The sequence below is a fragment of the Hyperolius riggenbachi genome, chromosome 1 (genome assembly GCF_040937935.1).
Source record: "Hyperolius riggenbachi isolate aHypRig1 chromosome 1, aHypRig1.pri, whole genome shotgun sequence".
NCBI lineage: Eukaryota > Metazoa > Chordata > Amphibia > Anura > Hyperoliidae > Hyperolius > Hyperolius riggenbachi.
In genome coordinates this window covers 363,453,430-363,479,108 of record NC_090646.1, presented here as the reverse complement: position 1 = coordinate 363,479,108, position 25,679 = coordinate 363,453,430, and the positions used below count along the sequence as shown (strand labels likewise).

Genomic DNA, 25,679 nt, shown 5'->3' with positions numbered 1-25,679 from the left:
GTTAAACAGTATCAGAAATCACTGATGATCACTGAATATTTACTTCCGCCTTCTCCCAATTAAGAGAAGATGCCATGGCATAAGTTTAAGAGCAGCGTATTTCCATCCCATAATACCCAGCAGGACCTCTAACTTGAAATCAACTGCCCGGCAGGGATGAAGCTTGCTTTTGATGATCGCAAAGCCTTGTTCCTATCGGTGGACACGGGTTCACATATGCCACTGGCCAGCTGACTTCAGGTCAGAGGTCCTGTTGGGCATTGTGAGATGGACGTTCGCTGCTGGTAAATCTATTCCATGGCAAATTCCTTCTCTACACTTGATGATCTATCAACAGACCTCTAACTTCAGCAGGCCAGGAGATGCACCCAACCGCTAACTGCAGACTTCTTGGCCTTTGCAGTCTTCTGACAGAAATGGGAACTGTATGTACAGTAGAGCAGCATCTTTGTGTTTATTGCTATAGATCTGCAGCATGTTTATTGTGGTCTTGGACAGCACTGTGATATATACAGTGGTGTGAAAAACTTTTTGCCCCCTTCCTGATGTCTTATTCTTTTGCATGTTTGTCGCACATGCAAAAGAATCAGGTCAAACCCGCAGTCGGGAACCGTGTACGCAGGCGTTTCTGCTCATCAAAAACCGTTAACTATTAGTCAAAGATAACATAATTGAACACCAAATGCAGTTTTAAATGATGGTTTTTATTATTTAGTGAGGAAAAAAACTCAATCTACATGGCCCTGTGTGAAAAAGTGATTGCCCCCCCTTGTTAAAAAAAATAACTTAACTGTGGTTTATCACACCTGAGTTCAATTTCTCCCCCAGGCCTGATTACTGCCACACCTGTTTCAATCAAGAAATCACTTAAATAGGAGCTATCTGACACAGAGAAGTAGACCAAAAGCACCTCAAAAGCTAGACATCATGCCAAGATCCAAAGAAATTCAGAAACAAATGAGATCAAAAGTACAGTAATTGAGATCTATCAGTCTGGTAAAAGTTATAAAGCCATTTCTAAAGCTTTGGGACTCCAGCGAACCACAGTGAGAGCCATTATCCACAAATGGCAAAAACATGGAACAGGGATGAACCTTCCCAGGAGTGGCCGGCCGACCAAAATTACCCCAAGAGCGCAGAGAAAACTCATCCGAGAGGCCACAAAAGACCCCAGGACAACATCTAAAGAACTGCAGGCCTCACTTGCCTCAATTAAGGTCAGTGTTCACGACTCCACCATAAGAAAGAGACTGGGCAAAAACGGCCTGCATGGCAGATATCCAAGGCGCAAACCACTTTTAAGCAAAAAGAACATTAAAGCTCGTCTCAATTTTGCTAAAATGTGGATATGAAAAGGAGAAAAAGTACCCAATATGCAGCACCAGACCACTCCAATTATATTCAAAATATGAATTCTTTATTTGATGAAAAGCAAACACAGTAAAAACAATATTAAAAATCACCAAAAGGTGATAGCAGCGGTATACATAATTAATAAATAATAATAGTGGTACCAACAATCCATATAAATATCCTCCCACTCAGATTATTACATATAAATATAAATATTAAGTAGGTAAACAGAGGGTCCCTCAATTGGACAATAAAGAAGAGTAAATAGGGCCTATATAGAGTGCAAAACGTGTAAATAATAATAAATCCAATTGTAAGTTGATCAGACTGGGGCAAGAAGAACAAGCAGATAAAAGTATGCACCAGACACTGATTTCCGCATAAGAAGGTACCGAAAAAGTGTAATTTGGAAAACAAGTGGAAAGCCAAACTTACGTGTGAGAGGAGGACACCACAGTACACCGCCACCGCCTTGATGCATCACGCGGGCTCAACCCGCTTCAGAGAGAGGCCTCTCTCTGAAGCGGGTTGAGCCCGCATGATGCATCAAGGCGGTGGCGGTGTACTGTGGTATCCTCCTCTCTCACACGTAAGTTTGGCTTTCCACTTGTTTTCCAAATTACACTTTTTGGGTACCTTCTTATGCGGAAATCAGTGTCTGGTGCATACTTTTATCTGCTTGTTTTTCTTGTCCCAGTCTGATCGACTTACAATTGGATTTATTATTATTTACACGTTTTGCACTCTATATAGGCCCTATTTACTCTTCTTTATTGTCCAATTGAGGGACCCTCTGTTTACCTACTTAATATTTTATATTTATATGTAATAATCTGAGTGGGAGGATATTTATATGGATTGTTGGTACCACTATTATTATTTATTAATTATGTATACCGCTGCTATCACCTTTTGGTGATTTTTAATATTGTTTTTACTGTTTGCTTTTCATCAAATAAAGAATTCGTATTTTGAATATAATTGGAGTGGTCTGGTGCTGCATATTGGGTACTTTCTCCTTTTCATATCCATGGTTGTGTTACTACCTATTTAGCACATTCCGTCCTCATTATCTTAAATGTCATTTTTAGCTTATCCTTATGTTTGCTAAATATCAATTTTGCTAAAAAAAAAACATCTCAATGATTGCCAAGACCTTTGGGAAAATACCTTGTGGACCGACGAGACAAAAGTTGAACTTTTTGGAAGGTGCGTGTCCCGTTACATCTGGCGTAGAAGTAACACAGCATTTCAGCAAAAGAACATCATACCAACAGTAAAATATGGTGGTGATGGTCTGGGGTTGTTTTGCTGCTTCGGGACCTGGAAGGCTTGCTGTGATAGATGGAACCATGAATTCTACTGTCTACCAAAAAATCCTGAAGGAGAATGTCCGGCCATCTGTTCGTCAAATCAAGCTGAAGCGATCTTGGGTGCTGCAGCAGGACAATGACCCAAAACACACCAGCAAATCCACCTCTGAATGGCTGAAGAAAAACAAAATGAAGACTTTGGATTGGCCTAGTCAAAGTCCTGACCTGAATCCTATTGAGATGTTGTGGCATGACCTTTTTAAAAAGGCAGTTCATGCTAGAAAACCCTCAAAGAAAGCTGAATTACAACAATTCTGCAAAGATGAGTGGGCCAAAATTCCTCCAGAGCGCAGTAAACCACTCGTTGCAAGTTATCGCAAACGCTTGATTGCAGTTATTGCTGCTAAGGGTGGCCCAACCAGTTATTAGGTTCAGGGGCAATTTCTTTTTCACACAGGGCCATGTAGGTTTTGAGGTTTTTTTTTCTCACTAAATAATAAAAGCCATCATTTAAAACTGCATTTTGTGTTCAATTATGTTATCTTTGATTAATGCTACGTACACACTTGCGATAACTATCGTTTGCAAGGAATGATAGTTACCAGACGAACGATATTGGAAAGATTGGAATGCAACGATGGGATGCAGCGATCATCATACACATTTTAACGATAGTTCTCGCAGAAAAGAACGATCAGAAGGATATGTTGCGTACATATTTATATAACATAAAAAAAAACCCACTGACATGGAGTTACAATAGATACAAATATATGATTAACTTGAAAACAAAGTTTAATTGAAATGAGCAATGTAACAATCTTTACGGCCGCGCTACAAAGGAAGTACTGAAGCTGGGCAGAATTCAACGCAGGCGCATTGGCCCTTGTACCGATCGTTCTCGGCCGATGTCTGTACACACTATTGTTTTGGAACGATTGTCGGTAGATACGATCCGTCAGGTTGGATATTTCCATCTTCCCGATGTCGTTCGTGTTAATGATCGTTTGGTAAAGTTCTTTCCCCGATTGTCGGCGGAACGATCGTTAATGAGCTGTTTCAAACGACCATAGTCGCCAGTGTGTACGCAGCATAATAGTTAACGTTTTTTGATGAGCAGAAACATTTAAGTGTGACAAACATGCAAAAGAATAAGAAATAGGGAAGTGGGCAAATAGTTTTTCACACCTGTACATATTAATTGTTCTACAGATCTATAGACACAAGTTGTCCTTTTATAAGCTATGCAAATATGATCGCACTGACTGTGGTGCGATTTGTACTACCTCATTGGCCATATACTTATGGCCTAGCCATATACTGTACAGTATGTCCATATACTGTCAAGTGATCACATAAAACCTGTGTATTCTACAGTATTAGTTGGTAGATGGCTTTGGCTACATTATAAATGCACTTTTTTTTTTTTCTATTTGAACTGTTACATATGGGTACAATCTCGTAACTTTTGTAATGCAGACTGGGAGTGTGTGCGCAGAGTATCGTCACAGTCCATGGTAAGAGGTGTGGTGATGACCACAGTGTAAATCTGCCATGGTTAGGAGTAAGCATATAATTATGTGTCTGGAGAAACCACAATTGTCTGGAGTCTGAAAGGTAAAGGTCGTGTGTGTGTGTGTGTGTGTGTGTGTGTGTGTGTGTGTGTGTGTGTGTGTGTGTGTGTGTGTGTGTGTGTGTGTGTGTGTGTGTGTTTTTTATTTTATTACATTAAAGGGAACCTAAACTGAGAAGGATATGGATTTTGCCTTTTAAAATAATACCAGTTGCCTGACTCTCCTGCTGATCCTGTGTCTCTAATACTTTTAGCCACTGCCCCTCAACAAGCATGCAGATCAGGTGCTCTGACTGAAGTCAGACTGGATTAGCTGCATGCTTGTTTCAGGTGTCTGATTCAGCCACTACTGCAGCCAGAGATCAGCAGGACTGCCAAGCAACTGGTATTGTTTCAAAGGAAACCTCCTTATCCCTCTCAGTTAAAGTGGACCCAAATAAAAAATACAAGATTTCAGAAATTCTATTTTCTAAATTATTATAATAATAATAATAATAATAAATGGTAGCCTTTTTTCAGCTGCATGATGACAAATATATCAAATATTTTACATTTATTGGAGGAACCCCCTCCCTTCCTTTCATATTGCTGGCACAGAATCCGGCAAATTTGGTGGAGTAGAAGGTGTCCAGCAGGAGGAATTGCTAATGGCGGCCACCTGTATAACCCTAGCTATGCAAAGGGGGAAAAGCATGCACTGAAATGCTCATAGGCTTGAAGGAGTGTTTATTTATCTTTTGCATGTGTCAGAGTGGTGCAACTAAATATTTTGAATTAAAGAAATGTTTGGTTTGGGTCTGTTTTAAGGTTCCCTTTAAATAATCACCTGCAGCACTCGCATTCATGTTGCTGAATAGTGCTGCAGATCAGATACTGACTGCTCACCAGTATGGATGGTCAGCGAGCTGCTGATCATTCCATGTTGATGCAGATTTTATGCCGTTTATTTAAATTTTCCAGCTTGGAAAAGGGCCAATCGGATGTAGTAGTTGGGTAAATTTGCATCAACTAGGAATTTTACTCATCTCCTTGACCATTCCTACTTGCCAAACATTGGCCATCAAGTTGTCAGATGGAACAAGATGTGAAAAATGACTGTTAAATGTTTTTCAGATGGCAGTAGAATTTCTTCATGAGCTGGGAGTTCCATTCTTCAAAGTGGCATCGCCGGACACCAGTAATATGGTGTATTTAAAAAAGGCTGCACAGAAAGGTTGGTATATTTGTTTTCTTAGGAGCTAGACACAGGTATAGGATAGTGTTGCCAGGCTGAAATCCCATATAGCATGTTGTTGCATGGAACTGTGCCTTTGTATCGAGAAATCCTTCTGCCTGCCCTACATTTTGTGTGGCTTCTTTTTGCACTGAGGCGTAGAAATGGCTGCTCAATGTTCTCTTCTCAAAACACGTGTCTGATAAATGCTTAGTATGCATTTTTTCCCCCCCAAATGCATTCAGTAAATTCATAGGTAAAACAAAGCACTACAATAAACAGTGTTTTTCAAAACATCCATCCAGCTTTTCTCCCTGCACTTTACCTATACAGTATAATCTCATTATAGTAAACTTTGCTCACAGTTTTACTATAGCAAAGTAAACTTTCAGCTTATAAAAAGCCTTCGTCGGACTTGGTTCCTGAGAAAATCTGAAAAGCACAACTTGTGTATATACACTGACATACAAAGGAGAAACATTCTTAAGCAAACATAAATAAATGTAATTAGATGCCTTAACTGGAGCCAATAAATGGTATCATCCTGATTCAAAACTCCTACTGATGGCTAATACAGTACAGCACTACTGCTTCTACTATCATAGTAAACTAAATAGGTCCTGGACAAGCACCACTAGAAGTATATGGGAGTAAACCCTGATATAATAGAACTTCTGATGTATGGGTGTATGTGTATATGTGTATATATGTATTATATTCTATTTTTATTTTTTTTTTTTTTTGGGGGGGGGGGGTTAGGGGAAGGTGCAGAGGAAGGGAAAACTAGAAACTGATTTAAATTTTAAGCTTGATTATAATTGCATTCTATTCCTCCCAGCTGAGATCATCTGGTTTCAGTCTGTAGAAAATTATTGAAAAAGAGAGGGCATCAAGAGTGCAACATAGAAACCGTGAACTTAAATACAAGGACTTTAATAGTCAATATTTATTTAAATACCGCTAATCCATATTTCTGACACTTGAATTGGAAGAATGTAGAGACAAATCACTCTAATGCAGCTGAAAAAAAATTGTCAAGCACAATGCGCCTTCAGCTCTAAGGCCACATACACACATCAGACCATAGTCTTTTGAAAATGAAAGATCGCAGACCAATTTTACCCCCTTCCATGTAGTATGAGAGCCATACCGACAGTCTATTCTATGGAGCTGAACTCCCCATCAGACAGAAATCTTTGCAAGATGCTGCACACAAAGATGCTGTAGACATTCAAAAGATCGGTATCTGCAAAAGATACGTTCCTGCCAAAGATCCGTTCCTGCAAAATGCATTCATAGTCTATATCTGCAGATCATCATACACACCTTGTTTAACTGACATCCATCTGCAGATCAGATTTTCAGATCTGCAGATGATTGTCTGATCTGCAGATGAATGTCAGTTAAACAAGGTGTGTATGATGATCTGCAGATCTCATAGACTATGAATGCAATTTGCAGGAACGGATCTTTGGCAGGAACAGATCTTTTGCAGATACTGAACTTTTGTGTCTGTACAGCATCTGTGTGTGCAGCCTCTCGCAAAGATTTTTCTGATGGGGAGTTCAGCTCCATAGAAAAGACTGTGTAGAGTATGGCTCTCATACTACATGAAGGGTGGTAAGATTGGTCTGTGATCTTTCATTTTCCAAAGACTATAGAGCCTTAAGGCCAGAACCCCGCTAGCAGCCTTTTCTAATCGCTAGTGATTTGAAAAAGCTCTTGCTAATGCAATGCAATGGGGAAATTTTATAAAAATCACATTGCTCAAGTGGGATGACACCCATAGCATTACATTAGCAATTTCAAATCACAAAGCACTCAGAAAAGCGCTCCTAGTGGGTTTCTAGCCTAAGGGTTTTGCTGAAATGGCATTCACGTTCTCAAAAGCAGCAGAGTTCAGAAATAAATAAAAAAAAAAAAAAAAACCCAGGGAGGTAAGATTGTGATATAAGTATAATAAATCCTACCCAGAGTCTGGGCTCTGTCTAAGGTGTAACCTTTATTTATCCAAAAGGTCAGAAATACATGATGTACAGAGACACTTGCTCACTCTAGGACACAAAATGGATATAGTGCAGGTCTGTAGCACCCACTCCTGTCTTTTCACCCACCACCATGCTGTATGTCGCACATAATGTATGAGCATTTAGATCAGTAAATGTTGCATCTTGGACAGCACTGGGACTGTTCATGTTTCCTGCTTATTGTCTTATGGAGATTCTGTATTAAGCAATTATAGAACATGCCACAGTATGAAAAGAGACCATCCATTAATTGGTGGTAATGAGTTGCCAGTGTAAACCCTAGCCTGCCCGGGATGGCATGCAGCAGCATGGATGGGAGGGCTCTGGCTCTTATGATGCCGCATGCTGTCTCATGCTGGGAATACATGGTTCGTTTTTAGGTGATTTAGATGGTTCGATAGATCATTTCCGACATGTCCGATCTCCCTTTCCATTCTCTTGCCGCTCGATTTCTGATAGAAGTAAATGGAAAAAGATAAAAACAAGCGGAAGATAAGAGAATCGACTGCAGAATCGTGCGGCAAAACTATCGAAAGCAGAAACGCATGGCAGAAACTAGCAGTGTATTCCCAGCATTAGGATAGTTTGAAAAGAAACCTCAAAACAAGGATAATGAGTTACTCAAATGCAAACTTTGGCATGTGCTATAAATTCATAATACTTGTATTAGGATACTCCTGCACCTAAGCTACAGCATGGCACCTCCAGGGGGGACCTCCATGGAGACTAGTATGAAGAGACCACTGGCTCATATGATCACTGTATAAAAATGAACATGACAAGATTTAAAGGAAACCTGAGAGCTAGCAAAAACAATTTCTGCATACCTGGGGCTTCCTCCAGCCCTTTTTTTTTTTTTTCAGGCTGACCAATCCCTCCCCGTCTTACCACGCCGCCTGGATCTTCTGCTAGGCGGCCCAGTAATTCTGCCAGTCGAGGCGTACTCCATATGTGCAACCTAGTCACACGTCCCATTGTGCTCCCATTGCCATGAGAATTCTCCTGCGCAGAATGCTGCCTGCCACGGGGGTGCGTGCACGGCCGGACTGCGCCTGCACCAACTAGTGGAATTAATGGGCCTAGAGAGGGATCAGTCAGCCTGAATGGGGCTGGAGGAAGCCCCAGGTATGCAGAAATTCTTTCTTTTGACAGATCTCAGGTGCACGTTAAAAGAAACTAGAGCTGGTATACAGCGAACGTTTTATACATACCTGGGGCTTCCTACAGTCCCATACGCACGGATCGCTCCCATGCCGCCGTCCTCAGCCTTCCCGCAGCTTCAGTACCGGTCCTGTCACTGGCGTCAGTCGTGGCCAGCTACGCAGGAGAAGTGCGCCCTCCAGTGGCTGCTGGAGAGATATGCAACGAGCGCACTTCTCCTGCGTCAGACTGGCTCCAACTGATGTGACAGGACCCGGTACTGAAGCTGCGGGCAGGCAGAGGACAGCGGCGTAGGGGCGATCCGTGTGTATGGGACTGGAGCAAGCCCCAGGTATGTATAAAACGTTAGCTTTATACCAGCTCTGGTACACTTTAACATACAATTTTTTTTTTTTTTTTTTTTTTTTTTTTTTTTTAAACTGCTCTCTTTTATACCCTTAAGGTCGACCAATGGTAATTTCAAGTGGCATGCAGTCAATGGATACCATGCGTCGTGCTTATGAGCTTGTAAAGTCAATCAATCCAAACTTCTGTTTCCTTCAGTGTACGAGTGCATATCCCCTTCTTCCAGAAGATGTCAATTTGCGTGTAATACAGGTGAGAGCTTTTATATGTAGACTCCAAATTTGAGTAGATTGCAATGATTACTAGGATTTACACTTTATCTGGCAAAAAGAAAGTTCATCTATTCGCTAGTACAGTGCACAAATGTGTCCAGCAAAAGGGTCCTCTTGACCACCTTGCTGACTACTGTCTCCTAACTGCACATTTCAGGAGCACAAGCTCTGCCTTGATTTCAAGATACCTTTGGAAGCTGTGAATCTCCATATAGCATTGGACATTTAATGGGAAGGTGCATTACTCAAAACTGTGTTTGCAAATGGATTGTCTGTAATTGTATACACAAATACCATGGTTTTAACCATTTATTACTTCTCGGATATTAGCAAAATATCTTAACATAGATAATTTAACAGCGTTAGGAAAAATGAATATAGACCTACAGCAGAGTGAATGAGTCCATACACTAGTTGATGTGGCCAACGGATAGATCCCACTCTGATCAGATAATGATTCGAGAGGGATCTATCTGATCAAATCCTTCCACATACTTTACATATATTTTCAATAGATTTCAGTATGAAGTCTATTGAAAATCAGTGTACACTGCCTGCCGAGAATCCCCCATGAGCTGGACTAAAGGTGACCATACATCTGACGATTTTTGCCTTTGATCATGCGATCGGCTGAACATCTGTGCCGAACCAAGCTGCCCGAGCAATGATTCGACTGATCTTGGGCTGAAATCGGTCTAATGTATCGATCACTTACGCTGGGAAACTTTGGGCCCTCATAATCAGGTATGCGGCGGTAACAGCATGTGGTATCAGGACAAGCACCCCTCCGCACCGTCCCACAAAATGTTATCTGTGCCCATGCATGTTAATGGAGGAGTGGCTGGCACTCGATGCTGGTCACCATCCAGCAATCTGCCCCTGGGACTGTGATGTGCACCAGCTAGACCAGACTTGATAAGTAGCAGTAGATTCCAAAAGCGCTGGGCACCAAAAAGTCTTTGCTTCCAGTGATTTTATTGACATACAGGTTATGCAAAGGGAGAAAAAGGTCTAACAGCCGTTTCTGAAGAAGCGGGCTATCCATGAAAGGCTGTTAGACCTTTTTCTCCCTTTGCATAACCTGTACCTGTCAATAAATCACTGGAAGCAGACGTTTTGGTGCCCAGCGCTTTTTGAATCTACTACTACTCAAGTATTCTTAATGCACGGGCACTGGGGAGCATATATAACATGGTGGGGGGCCAATTTCTGAAAGATTTCATACTGAAATTGTTTGGGAGTCAGTCTGCGCTGTTAGGGCAGCCAACAGTGAAAAAATAGCCTCCACTAGCGATAGACACATTCAATGAAGGTCCCCTTAGGGGCTGCACTCACCCAGCTGATGTGACCACTGTGAGACTGGTCATTAATCGCCTGGCATCTCCTCCGGCCGATTTTCCGTGTGCATGGAGCTCTGCAGGAAAAGGAAGAGAGGAGGGAACAGGCTGCTGGCATGCTGACATCCATAGCTACAAGACCACAGTGAAAGGGTGCTAACACAGTGAGGCTACAGAGACTAGAAATCGGACCATCGGCCGGAGGAGATACCAGGCGATTAATGACCAGTCTCAGTGGTCACATCAGCTGCGTGAGTGCAGCCCCTAAGGGGACCTTCATTGAATGTGTCTATCGCTAAGAAGTGGAGCGCTATCTATCTCCACTATAAGACGGTATAAGGGGAACTGCCGACCTATAATAGAGCACATACACTTGCAGAGACTGAGTTAAAGCAATTTGGGTTTTTTATATACTCAGACTTTATAATTGTTGATATTGATTTCATTTTTGTTATAGCGCTGGACTCTTATACCTAATAGGTCTTTTTAATGTGTTGTGACTTCACACTGATATTTTCATTCTATCAAACACTGTTACATGACCGGCAAAATCTGTGCAGCATGAAAAAGTAATACTGCATAGGTCTGAAAGGGTGGCTATGCTTTTCTGATGTACTGCAGCAAACACCTCCTCGTAGCATTTGCAGTGCTGGCAACTACTGGTTTTGTCGATTGCTATGTTGTTGTCCTCACTTATTACTAGGTGAAGTATGCGGCACGTAGGAACTTTGCACCTTTTATATTGAAAAGCCATTCTAGCGCTGCATCTGATGAAGTGACGTTAAACAAAGCTGGCTCACGGAAAATATCCTCATCCTGTGGGTTAAAGAGAAATGCCTTTTTTGTTTTTTCCCCAGTATTTTAAATTTGCTCTGCTTTCAGCGGGGCTGCTGGTGGGATCCAGGGCTGTGGAGTTGGTGTAGAAATCCTTTGAGTCCGACTTTTCCGTTTTATAGTACCGCACACTCCTGTATTTTTAATATACTAATGCATTTTCTATGTTGGTTGAAAGAACACAGCATACAAGTCATTTCATCACTGCCAAAGTTCAGTAATTTTAAATCTATGAGAAGATAGTGTCTGCTTTTGGGAACAATCCAAAGAACTACAGGCTGAATCCTATTTGACTTTATTTTCTAGGACAGGTACCATATTTTTCGGAATATAAGACGCACACAAGTAAAGCAGAGAAAGAAAGAACATTACAAAACCTAGGTGTGTCTATAGTTCAGGGGCATCTTATGAACCTTTTCCCCCCACAAGCTCTCTAATCTAAACTATGCTGCCCAGCCACACAAACCCCAGCTGCCCCCACCAGTGTGTGGGAAGTGATCACATGCCCCTGCAGCCATTCTCCTTGCTCTCAGGCTCCAGTTTCATCACCAGCACATAGTATGTAAATAAGCCCGAGCACAATGATACCAGATGTACAGACTAGAGAGACACACAAACCTGTTCCTGCCAGCTGGATATAATGACAAGCGTAATGCGGCCAGAGCGCAATCAAAATACTTGGCCTGCCAGAATTGCCCCAGGTGAATCCTCCCCCAGGTGCAGAGCACAGCAGAAGCAGTTTTTACTTCAGCCGGTGCGAATCCTCTCTCTGGTCCTCCTTCCACACAACAGCAGCACGCTCTGAGCCTGTCTTCTGCAGCCAGCGAGAATCCTCAGTCTTCATCCCCGTCCTCTGCCGCCTCTTGGTTCACGCTCCGAGCTCATCTTCTGTAGTCAGCGCGTGTTCTCCATCTTCAGCCGGTGCAGTGTAACGTGATCAAACCCTGCACCAGCGCACTTCAAGCCCCGTCCTCTGCCGCTTACTGGTTCACGCTGTCATACGTGACCTCTTGGCTACTTTAAAATTCACCTCCCCCCTCCTGGATTCCAGCCGAAAATTCGAGGGAAATTAGGAGAAACTTTAGTTTTTATGCTTCATTAACTCTTCAGGGCTGTGGAGTTGGAGATGAGGAGTCGGAGCAATTTTGGGTACCCCGTGATTTCACAAACTGAGGAGTCGGAGTTGGATGATTTTGTACAAAATCCACAGCCCTGGTAAGTATTAGACTAAGGAGTCGGAGTCGAGGAGTCTGAGCCATTTTGGCTACCTGGAGTCTGAGTTGGAGTCGGTGGTTTCATAAACTGAGGAGTTGGAGCCGGAAGATTTTTGTACCAACTCCACAGCCCTGGAACTCTCTGAACCAGGTAGTGTGCAATTGAGCTCTACATTTTACATACACAACAGCTTTCTTTGTGAATTCATAACAGATCTGCATGGAATGCACTGTATATGTAGAATATAGTGGTACTGTATAATTAATCTAGTGGACCTAAGCCCGTTTGAAAACGGGCTAGGTCAACCCTAATGCGCCGTACACACCAGCCCCTTCTGGCCCTGTCCTCCGGCTTTTGGCAGCGTCTCTGCGTCCCTGCACATGCACAGTACACAAAAAGCACTGACGGACAGACATGAGACGCGACACTTGCTTTTTTATTAGGTAGGATGATATTAACTGTACATAAAGTTTGAGATTCCTACCAAACAGAAGCTGTGGTATATGCAGCTGAAACAGACATTTAAAGGAAACTTCACTGTTCTCCCGGGATGCTCCGACCCTCGGCCCTGTCTCTTCCTCCAGTTGCCACCAGTCCCACTGTACTGCGCATGCAAGGCCTATTGCACTCCTGTTGTGGGAAGCGTGATGTGGTGCATGCATGCATAGTACTTGGAAACTAGAGGAAGAGACCGGGCTGGCCAGCAGAGAGTCAGGGCATCCTGAGGAGCCAACTGCCTAAAAGAGGATTAAGAAAGCCCCCATGGTAAGTATAAATACTTCTGTTTTTAATTTAAAAAATTATCTTTTTTTTTTTTCTTGTCTCCGATATACTGTAACTGTCAATTTCCACAAACTTCAATATCCTTACATGGTTACCCAGTCCTAGACCTTATGAAAGATGGCCCAGACAGGGCACCCTTTAGGCCTTGCATATAGAACCCGTCTTGAATACAAATCCATTGGCCTTACTACACCAGCCAAAGAGAGATGGAAGCTAGATGGGTTGGATATATTAGAATAGGAATGTGAGGAAGCTTTACAAGCAGTTAAGCGGACCCCTCTGTACCTGCAAATGTAATACGCTACTATATATCCTCCAACAAACTTGCCTAACACCCCCAATTACACACACACACACACACACACACACACACACACACACACACACACACACACACACACACACACACACACACACACACACACACACACACACACGTACACACACACACACACACACGTACACACACACACACACACACACGTACACACACACACACACACACGTACACACACACACACACACGTACACACACGTAGGTCCTAAATGTATAATGCTCTCCCCAGCTTTCTTTTGACAATGGTCTAGCACCATACAAGATAAATGGGATACAGTTGGGGACATCAAACTTGGAGAAGGACTTAGGAGTACTCATCGACAAGTTAAAAAATCGTATTCAATGCCAAGCCGCTTCAGCTAAATCTAATTCAATTTTGGGATGCATTAAAAGGGAAATAAAAACTTGAGATGCTATTGCCCCTGTTTAACTCTCTAGTAAGGCCACATCTGGAATATGGAATTCAGTTCTGGGCACCACATTACAGGAAAGATATTGCAGTTTTAGAGCAGGTGCAGAGACGGGCAACAAAATTTGATACGAGGGATGGAAGGTCTCACTTACTAAGAAAGGTTAGATAAACTGGGTTTATTTAGTCTAAAGAAAAGACGCATTAGAGGGGATCTAATTAACATGTATAAATACATCAGAGGGCAAAATAAAAGCTTGGCAGGTGAGCTTTTTGTCCCTAGGCCTTCTCAAAGGACTAGAGGACATGATCTGTGCATGGAGGTAAAACGTTTTAGCCATTTATTTAGGAAAGGGTTCTTTACAGTAAGAGTGATTAAGATGTGAATGCATTGCCACAGGAAGTAGTTATGGCAAATTCTATATCTGCATTTAAAGGGGGCTTCGATGCTTTCCTTGCAATGAGACATAATTGAACCATGCCTTGTAAGGATTTTTCGCCTTCCTCTGGATAAACAGGGATATGTGAGGGAGCAGGCTGGTGTTGTACTTTTTCTGGTTGAACTCGATGGACGTATGTCTTTTTTTTTTTTTTTTTTTTTTTTTTTTAACCCCAATAACTATGTAACACTATGACATGGGAGTGGCAAGATTCTGGCTGCAGATAAAGAAATTCTTACATCTTAGATGAGCTGTCCTGCTACATGCGACCCTACACTATGTTTGTTGGGCATGGTTTTTAATGAAGACTTGAGTGCTCCTACTAAAAATGAATGTCGTAAACTTGATTTGCAGCAAGGCACGAAGTGGTGGGCAGATAGCTCATGCCCACGCTACCCCTATTTAAAATTAGCTGAAGATGATAGGCAATGCCTTGCCTTATAAAAACTTTATATAATGACCCAAAACATACAGCCACGCAACCCAGAAATTCTTGAAGCAAAGAAGTGGAAAATTCTTGAATGCTCACAGTGTTTTCCCCAGAATTTTTTTTCCAGCCAGGTGGCATAAAAAAGTAGCCGGGTGGGGCTACTCAATGTCAATGCAGAGAGTGTGTACATGTGCACACATTTTTCATGTAAATTAGCTGGGATGTTCCTCGCATGTTATCAGTGTTCAGGTAGAATAAAAAAGTGAATTGTGATTTGTTGCATAGAAACATTTTAAAACTATGTACTGTACTGCTAAGATGAAAAGGGATACAGCAGCTAGTCTTTCCATCAGCACAATTCCTTGACATTCACTCACCCACCCCCTGATGTGCTGCATTGCTGGATGCAAAGAGATAAAATATCAGCATCACATGGAGCAGCTGGAGAGGGATAGCTGTTCACTATCTGGGAACTGACACTTCACTGTTGGCTTCAGGTTTGTTTCAGTGATTTCTGGATTATGCAAACAGACCATACACTAACAAATTCTTGCTTAGTTGAGCTACAACAATGGATGAACGAATGACCACATTACAAAACTAAATGACATAACTGATGTTCTTACCACTAGTGAGTGCTTAACAGAAAAACCGCTCTACTCACTATCCGTATCCACAAGCGTACGAAACACAGATCCTGTTACCCCTCCTCACACACATCACTATGAACAGCGACCCGGTGCTCTCACGTGGCCAAAAACTCGCAAACTCTTTCAGGCCAGGCAGCGCTTCCATGGCAGCAGGGCCCAAAGCTATTTGGGGGGGGGGGGGGCTACAGTAGTTCCTCAATAACAGGACTGACCCTGGATATTCGCTGTGTCCTCATGCTTGCACAGAGCGGGTCTCCCTCTTTAAAGCTGTTCCGGCTGCACTGCCCGCCCATACTGTCAAACCTCCAGATCAGCGGTAGCCCGGAGGGATGAGTGAGAGTGTAGCAATGTGCGATGATGCACCATAGACTTCAAATACAGGGCGTCACTTCTTGTATTTAAAGTATACACTGCGTCATTGCACATCGCTCCGCTCTCTCAATCATCCCTGCAGGCTGCCGCTGATCTGGAGGTCTGACAATATGGGCGGGCAGTGCAGCCGGAACAGCTTTAAAGAGGGAGACCTGCTCTGTGCAAGCGAGAGGATGGCAGCGCATATGATTGAGCAGAACTGTGTGGCGGGTCTTGCATAACACCCGGGCGGGATTTCAAAACAGCCGGGTGACCCGCCCACCTAACTAAACCTGGGGAGAACACTGGCCCAAGTTAGTCACCTGATATTAACCCAGTTGAGCATGTAATTCACTTGTTAAAGATTAAACTTTAGCCAGAAAGGCCCACAAACGAACATAACCTGAAAGCTGCTGCAGTAAAGGCCTAGCAGGAGGAAGAAGGAAGCCCAGCAATCTAGTTCATGAGTTCAAGACTTCAAGCTGTCATTGCCAGCAAAGGGTTTTCAACCAAGTATTAGAAATGTACATTTTATTTCCAGTTATCTAATTTTGTCTAATTACTTTTAAGTCCCTGAAAAGAAGGGATTGTGTTAAAAAAAAAAAATGCTTGAGTTGCCTCACATTTTCATGCAATCATTTTGTACACCCCACTGAATTATAGCTGAATGTCTGCTGCACTTTAACTGCATCTGAGCCGTTTCATTTAAAATCCTTTGTGGTAATGTGCAGAACCAAATAAGGAAAAAGTAGTCTAAATATTTATGGACCTAACTTTGTTCTCCTTTGTGCTTTTTTTTTTTTTTTTTTTTTTTTTTTTAATTTTTATGTTTAAGGAATGGTTATATCAACCACAAGCCTAGAAGTAATAAAATTTCAAATCGATTTCATGAGTTAAAGGACCCCTGAGACTGAGAGTGAAATGCAGTACCTGCTTTTATTACTAATGTCTTCGTTTCTCAGGTTGTGCCCTCTGTTTGCCACCATTCCACCGTAAGCTGTCTTTTTTTTGGGCCTTGACTAATATGTCATGACCTTTGATCCGGAACTAATTGCCCAGCGAGTGCGCGGTATGGTCTTTTCAGACGCGTAGACTGTACTGTCCTCAATCCCAGCAGCTTTCCTGGGCTGGAGGAGAGCCATCGGGAGTGAGGACGGCGTCCTCTGCGTGTCTGAAAGAAGGCTACTGTGCATGCCTAGGAGCAATTCATCATGGCTAATATTAGCCAAGGCTGAAAATGGACAGCATAGCATCAGATTGGCAGCAAAAGGAGGGCACAGCCTGAGAACCTAGGACATTAGTAACAAAAGCAAGTACTGCATTTCACTTAGTGTTTTTGGTTTTTTGTCTCACATGTCTTTAGTATTTCTCAGTTTTTCTCAGACCAGGTTGTGTAGAACTTTAATATTGCCAAGCTTGTGTTCCAGTGGGAAGTGGGAGTGAATTTTATGTTCACATCACCATTTTGTTTTTTCCATTTTAGACCTATCAGAAAGCCTTCCCAGATATCCCTATTGGATACTCCGGACATGAAACGGGCATTGCTATTTCCATTGCAGCTGTTGCTATGGGTGCCAAAGTAGTTGAACGCCATATAACACTAGACAAGACTTGGAAAGGAAATGATCACGCTGCTTCCTTAGAGCCAAGTGAACTGAGAGAGCTGGTCAATTCTATCCGGCTAGTGGAGAAGGCAATGGGCTCGCCAGAAAAGCGTCTTTTAAATTGTGAAATTGCTTGCCAGAGCAAGGTAATGTCGTCATTTTGTATTTTTCTTTTGTACTGGTGTATGCCATTTATATTTACTTCACTACAGCAGAGAATTGAATTCTATGGAGCTTTCAGCAAGGAAATGCTGTATGGCTGTACCTGAGCAATGCAGCTTTAGTATTGACCTTTTGTTGGAGCTGCAAAAGACTCTTAAAGGACAAGTACAGTGAGAAGAATATGGAAGCTGCCATATTAATTTCCTTTTAAAAATATCAATTTCCTGGCAACCCAGCTGATCTGTTTTGCTGCAGTAGTGTCTAAATAACACCAGAAACAAGTATGCAGATAATCTTGTCAGATCTGACAATATCAAACACCTGATCTACATATGCTTGTTCAGGGTCTAGGGCTAAAATTTTGAGGCAGAGGATCAGCAGGACAGCCCGGCAACTGGTATTATTTAAAAGGAAATAAATATGCCAGCCTCTGTTTTCTTCTTACTACAGTTACCCTTAAATGGGTTCTGTGTAGGGTATTAAAAACATAAAACAGACACTTACCTGGGGCTTCTATCGGCCCACTGCAGCTGTAATGTCCCGCGCTGTCCTCCCACGATTCTCAGTGCCCCGCTGCCGGTCCCAGTCTAATTATTCATCTAAATAGACTAATAATGCTCGATCCCGCGCGCGTCATCGGGGGCTTACTGCGCAGTACAAAGTTTTTCTTGTACTGCGCAGTAAGCTCCCGATAATGAGCTCGGGAATGAGCGCAAGGCCGTGCAGCCGCAGTTCTATTGCAGGAAGAATTAGACCGGGACTGGCGGTGGCTAATGGAGAATCGTAGGACAGCGTAAGACAGCTACAGGGGGTCAATAGAAACCCAGGTAAGTGTCTGTTTTTTGTTTTTACTGCCCTACACAGAACCCCTTTAATGCCATGTGCACATGATGGTCTTCAGCTGAGACGGTCGTTAAGGGCTCTTTCACATTACAGCGCTTTTTAAGCGTTTCAACGCAAAGTCGAAACTTTGCGTTGACCAAGGTAAAATGAAAGTCCATAGACTTTCATTTTACCTTTCACACCCGATGCTGCGTTTTGATGCGTTGTGGTACGACGCACCCGGGAGCATTTTAACGTTGGGAATCGGCGTTTCCCTGTCGGGTTAATTACTACTGCCGCTACTTAGCTTCGCACCGCAGATTCCTGATGACACGCCGCAGGCTACTCAAACGCGTGCAGGAGAACAGCTCCTGCACACGTTGTGTAATGTTAAAGAGGCCTAAGTGCAGTCTCATCTGAGAATTTAGTGTTGGCAGCTGCCCGCTGATCTCTAATCGACAAGTAATGAACGAGATCATACTTTCCCGTAAGTCCCTCGCTCCTGCACCACTGCTGTTATCACTGTTCTTCTCTCCACTGACCGCACATGCACCTCAGCTGTAGCCAAGCTGTGTCTCTGTATAGTGCTCATTGCCTATAATGTCTCATTAAGGATCCAGTAAAGTTTGTAAAGGCAACATAAATCCAGCCTGTGTACGAGGCTTCACTTTGTGAATCTCAAGGATTGTGTTGCTTCATGGCAGTGGAGAAACGGCCAAAAATGCACACACACACACACACACACACACACACACACACACACACACACACACACACACACACACACACACACACACACACACACACACACACACACACACACACACACACACACACACACACACACACACCCACACCTTCTTCATCCTCCATCGTCGTCATTATCTGTAAAGATCGTCAACGGTTGATAAAGGTTATTTATTTTTCTCTTTCAGCTTGGTAAATCAGTTGTGGCAAACACTAAAATACCTGCAGGGTCTGTTATCACTCTCAACATGCTGACTGTAAAGGTAGCCGTGCCACGTGGCTTCCCCCCAGAGGAGATTTTTGACCTTGAAGGCAAGACGGTTAAGAGAGATATTGAGGAGGATGACTCTGTCACAGAAGAGGCAATCGAGAACTACAACACAAGAACTAAATGTTAACTGAATGTAGTGCTATCAGAGCCTTGTCCCCAGTCACCTCTTACCTTATGGTGTTGACTTGTTTGGGCTCTTCGAGTTTGGAACCTTCTTCAGAATTCTTACCCTCTGAACCTGCATGTGAATAGCAGCAGGGTGTGTCAACTCAACTCACCCTTGTCATTGCTGCGTTTATGCCATGCCAATACTTCCTCCTTTCAGCTTTTCCTTTCAAAGCTGAAAGGAGGAAGTATTGGCATGGCATAAACCGTGACCTGTAGTGCAGTGGCCAAAGTCGGCGACAAGAGTGAGTTGCACCCCCTGCCAGCGTCTGCATGCAAGTTCTGATCAGAAGAATTCAGAACAAGGTTTTAAAAACCCGAACCTGTCAACACTATTACCTTCTCTACGCTTGCATCAGTTCATCTAGTGTTTTGTAGCATGAATTTAAAAACTTGAATTAAATTTAACCAAATCCCATTTACCTCCACATGAAGGGTTTTATTTCTAACTTGATTACTGGAATATCCGTCACTTGTTTGAGGCATAATTCTTTTCTTAGCATGTTTATTTCCCTCGCATCTCAGCCACCGCAACATCTGGCATACTATTGCTCTGCCTTTTAATAGTTAATGCACGCTTATTGACCCAGGAACATGTCATAAATAATGCACTTTTCTCTGTATGCTCCAGAAGATTTTGAGATTGATAAATTATTTAATGGTGTTCATACTTTAAATACGTACAATTTTCAATTTGTTATTCAATTCCTGCATTTGGTAAAGAGGATACGTTTTCGAAATAAATAATTCTTTGTCAAGATTGGCAGTTTCATTATTATTTGCATATAGTAAGACAAACCTACCAACGCTGTGGTGTTAGCTCATCTACATGTTCTGATTCTATAGATGCCCTGATACTATATCTTTTCCTGTTCATGCTGGCGAGAGAAGGAAGTTTGCAGCAATATACTCATAGATGATAAATTCCAGATGTATGTTAAAGTGGTATTATACTCTCAAAACTAATATTCCAGTAACTAATCTTAGTTACATTGTTCTCTGGTTGAACTCGATGGACGTATGTCTTTTTTCAACCCAAATAACTAAGCACATAAAAGAACATTTGAAAGGATTCCCAAATATTCCCGGTACGTAAAAACATGTATTTTCACTGCAGAGGTCAGTAGAAGCTTCCTTATTTCTGGTCACTGGTAAAGGCAAATGTAATCACCCTCTGCCTCTGCTGAATAGACGCATCGCTCTGGCAAAAGATGAGTTACTTCAGCAAAAAAGGAGGGGGGCAAAAGATACATGCACAAGGAGCTTCAGCCAGCAATGATTACATTTGCCGATGAACCAGAGATGAGTTATCTTGTACTGCTCTCTGCAGTGAAAACAAATGTTTTTAGACACAAGAAAGACCTGTTGTATGTGGAAAATATTGAGGCTGCCATCTTTTTTTTTCCTTTGAAAATGTGAAATTTACCTATCAGTTGTAGTGATTTGCATCGAATGCTTTCGGAGTTGCTGCCCCCAGTAAGTCAATGATTTTAAAGGTACAATAAATGACTTGGGCTGGGTTTCCACTTGCAGCTGGACTCAGATGACCAGTGGGAGCAGATACCGTAATGTCCGCTGTGGTCTGGCCGGACCCTGTGGTGGATACGATTTTTAACCCTATCCTATATGGGAAACTCATCCGCTTGGTCAGGAAAATCAGACCGCACAGAAGCAGTCCGCATACTGTTGCAGACTGACAAAGTGTAAACAGATCCTACTTAAAAAAACACATTCATTCACTCACCGTTCTGGAACACCGTTTCAAAAGCGATTAAAAATGGTAGCTTTCCCTGGTGCTGGTTTTTTTTTTTTTTTTTTTTTTCTCCTTCGGGGGAGGAGGGAATTAATTTATTAATAAACCTGCAAGTGATTTTTTTTTTTTTTTTTTATTTCATGAATGTTGCTCGGTTTAAATTGTTTACTTCTTAGACCTGGAAGAAAACGCCAACAGCTATCATTTGTTACCAGCACTTCCCGAGTTCCCTCTTTCTATATTTGTGCCCAAGCAGCTTTAAGGACAGCTGAAGTAAGGATATGGAGACTGCCATATTTATTTACTTTTAAATTATACCAGTTGCCTGGCAACTTTGCTTACCTTTTTAGCTGCAGTAGTGTCTAAATAACACAAGAAACAAGCATGCAGCTAATCTTGTCAGATCTGACAACGTCAGAAACACCTGATCTACTTAATGCTTGTTCATGGTCTATGGCTAAAAGTATTAGAAGCAGAATATCAGTAGGGCTGCCAGGCAACTGGTATTGCTTAAAAGGAAATCAATATGGAAGACCATTTCAAACACCTAATATGCTGCATGCTTGTTCAGGGTCTATGGCTAAAAGCATTAGAGGCAGAGGATCAGCAGGATGGCCAGACAACTGGTATTTCTGTACGTCAAACACCTGAAATGAGAGGAATATGGAGGCTAATAGGTAAAGAGCTACAGCTGTGCTTGGCTGTGTAGTATTTTTTACAAGTTACGGAAGTATGCACTCTAAATTGGCCCTTTGACTGGATTTATATATCTGCCGCTGTATAAAACCAGGATCTTGCTGAGTAGGCATTAGTAAAACAAGGGGTCATGGTTCAATTGGATGATTTTTGCAGTAATTGTCAATAAAACAAGGATCCTTCATACACTGACAGCCATGTAACACAATTGTGTATTAGTGTACAGAGTTTATTTGAAGCATTTTTTCCTTTAGAAATGTTGTCCAACCCCTCTGAAACCTACAGATATATCATAAGTTCAATTATGCCATACACTGGTCGATTGCCACCACATCGACCAGCAGATGGATCCCTCTGTGATTGAATCTGATCAAAGAAGGATCTATTGGCTGCCTACACTACAAACAGATTTTGAATCGATTTCACTATGAAACCAATTCACAATCTGTGGAGCTGCCGCCTCCCCACCCCCCGCATACATTACCTGATCCGGCCGGCGCAAGTCCCCTGGCCTCCGCTGTCTCTTCTCCGCTCTGGGCTCCAGCTTCACTATATTTCCTATCGGGGGAAGTTTAAACAGAGGGCGCACTACTGTTTAAACTTCCTGTCGGGACAAGAAGTTAAGCCAGCCAGAGCCCAGCGCAGAGAAGGGACAGCGGGGACACGCGCCGGCGGAACAGGTAATGTATTACCACTAGTGTCGGTAGTCGGACTTTCGAACGCCGCTATCAACTAACTTCCGACCCACCGGCGATCAAGCGAAATCTTCTGCGTGGACAGATCGATGGGAACTATCGATTTCAGATGGTGATCGTTCGATCAGTGTTTGCGCAACTATTTCTAAGCAGATTCGATAACTGTGATCAAATCTGCTGTATATCGGTGGGAAATCGTGTAAATGTGTGGGCCCCTTTTTTAGTTCTATCCTCAGTGCAGTGCACACAGGCTGAAAGTGCAGGTTGTGGTGCACGAGAGCTGTGACCTTTTTCAGCATTGTTGTGAACTGCTGTTAGGAAATAACAACAAAAAATGTCTGTGACAGGTTCACTTGATCTTAACAGAGCCATTTATAGATCTGCTCTACCACAATTCATGTTAGAACATACAGTATATCCATTAAAGTAGGTGCTCAAATGTTTTGTGTGCGAATACTAGGGATGGTTAGTGAGAGGCAAATAATACTTTATGCAGCTTGAAAAGGTGGTATAAAATTGTTCAATTTGCATAATTTTACATCAACTCAGAATTATTTTGGTCTTCTTTACCATCTCTAATACTAGTTACTATTCTTAGTCCAATTGACTTGGTTCAGTTAATATCTGAAAGCTAGTACAGCAACAGATGTTTGCTGTTTTCTTAGTGGCTTCAAGGGTTCTTGCACATGAATGGCACAATAAACACGCTGTTTCGCCACACATTTGCCAAGTTTAAGCAGCTTCAGGTTGCAGAATAATGCAGCGGCACGGGAGCGTTTGTAACTACAAGTGTTTCAGCAGCGGACTTGCAGTGCTGCTTACTACCTGGTAAAAATGCTGCATGTGCGGTCCAGGGGTGGCTGATGCCCGCTCACATGTGGATGCACAATGCGACCATCACTGCTGGACACCAGCAAATAAACCGGAGCGGGTAAGTGTACACTAGAGAGCTCACCGATACAATCTGTACATATTTGAAATATGTCAGCCCTCATACTACATGGAAGTGTTAAAACTGGTCAACCAGAATGTGTGTACCAGGCTTCAAGCAAACCTGAACTGTAAAATAAGAAGTCAAAATAAACACACACGTCATACTTGCCTCCTACGTAGTCTACTCATCAATTTCTTTCTGCTCTCCCACATCTCGTTTGTCCACTTCGATTGATGGAATTCTACAAGCCCATTATACAAATGGTGATGACCCCGTAGCAGCTTCAGGGGTCAGCACTGTGTTAACCAGTAATATCACCCACTTAAGCTATAGGGAAACATGGACACTACCTTGCAAATTAGTCGTCCTTTCATTTATAACTGACAGCTACTGATATAGTGGAAAAGGGCCCTAAGGGCCTGTTCAGACTATGCGCGTTCCTAGACGTTTTCAGGGAACGTGTCTGGGTACCAAAAACGCATAGAAACGGCTCCTAATGCTTTTGAATGGGCTAGTTCACATGTATGCGTATGAGACGCATACGTTTCTCATCCGCATTGCTGCACGCAGTTCTGTGCGTCACGCATAGAAACGGACGCAATGAAAGTCTATAGACGCGTATCAAAAACGCGTACTATTGCGTTTTTAGCGTCCGTTTTCCTCTGCGGTTCCCATAATTCTTTTTTTTTTCTCCTGGGTCACGTGTGTGTGCAAAACGCAATAGAATACGCATTAGAACGCAAGAAAAACGCATGCGTTTTTTTTCAACTTGCGTTTCTTTGATTTTAAACGCATTCTTCATACGCAGATAGTCTGAACAGGCCCTTAGGCTTCCAGTTTTGACTAGATCTAGTCAGGACTGGAAGGAATCGTCTAGTCAGTGTTAGAATTTAAGTGTTCTATGATTTAACTAAACTCAGTTAAAGTAACTGAGGTCTACAAATTCAAAGACTTGATTTGCAGAGCTTCCCTTTAAGCAGCATTTCTAGAAACACTGGAACATGGTTTTGTGTCTTACACAAAACCAGCCAAGGTTAAAGAGCTTAACTAGGCCCGATGGGCAGACATTGAGGCAGTCTTTTCTGTAAACATCGAGTGTTTGCATATTTCGTGAAGGAAAACAAGAGTCCATTACATTAAACAATGCTTTTTAGAACTAGGTGATAGTTCGTGCATGCGCAGTAAAGTCTGTGCCTGTCATATCACGAGGTTTTATCAGCCAATAGCAGGCGATGAGTTATTGATACGTCCCTGCTCAGATGATGTCACATTTAGTTTTTTAGAGGTCGGCATTAAAGCAGTCGACGGGCTCCAGAGAGCCACTTCTGGCTTATGACTTCCACCCTCTACTCTTTTTGTAATGTATTGTCATCTTGTCTTATTCTGCTGTATATAGGCCTAAGTGCCACGTAGTATAGATGGAACCTAAAAGAAAAGACTGGTTACCATTCACCAGGAATGGGACAAGAGCTTGTAACACAAAGAGGACTTACTACAGACCAATGGCTTCGCTGAGGTGTAACGAACCTGTAGATATAAGCATCTGTATATCTGTTTACTGATTAAACTCCTGAAACTGTGACGACGTCTAAAGCAGCCCATACACTCAGCCGATTTTCTGGCCGACCGATCGATCGCGATCGATCGATCGATCGATCGATCGCAAATCGGTTGGCCAATCGACCGATCGACGGCCGATTTCGATCGATTTCGATGGATTTCCATCGAACTAGCAGGGTGGAAAATTTAGGTCGATCTGATGAGATTGCTTATCAGTTTGCATTGGC

At 42.5% G+C, this 25,679-nt stretch overlaps 1 protein-coding gene across 2 annotated transcripts in view; it reads left to right on the top strand.

Moving 5' to 3' along the window:
- NANS (N-acetylneuraminate synthase) overlaps positions 1-20,572 on the top strand; it is a 90,810-nt gene extending 70,238 nt beyond the window's left edge. For both annotated transcript variants that reach the window (XM_068234248.1, XM_068234247.1), the window contains exons 3-6: positions 5,353-5,452; positions 9,083-9,237; positions 17,527-17,793; positions 19,567-20,572. In XM_068234248.1, the coding sequence (XP_068090349.1) occupies positions 5,353-5,452; positions 9,083-9,237; positions 17,527-17,793; positions 19,567-19,776 (732 nt within the window). In that variant the 3' untranslated portion in view covers positions 19,777-20,572. The remainder of the gene's footprint in view (positions 1-5,352; positions 5,453-9,082; positions 9,238-17,526; positions 17,794-19,566) is intronic.
- Positions 20,573-25,679: the final 5,107 nt, after the last annotated feature.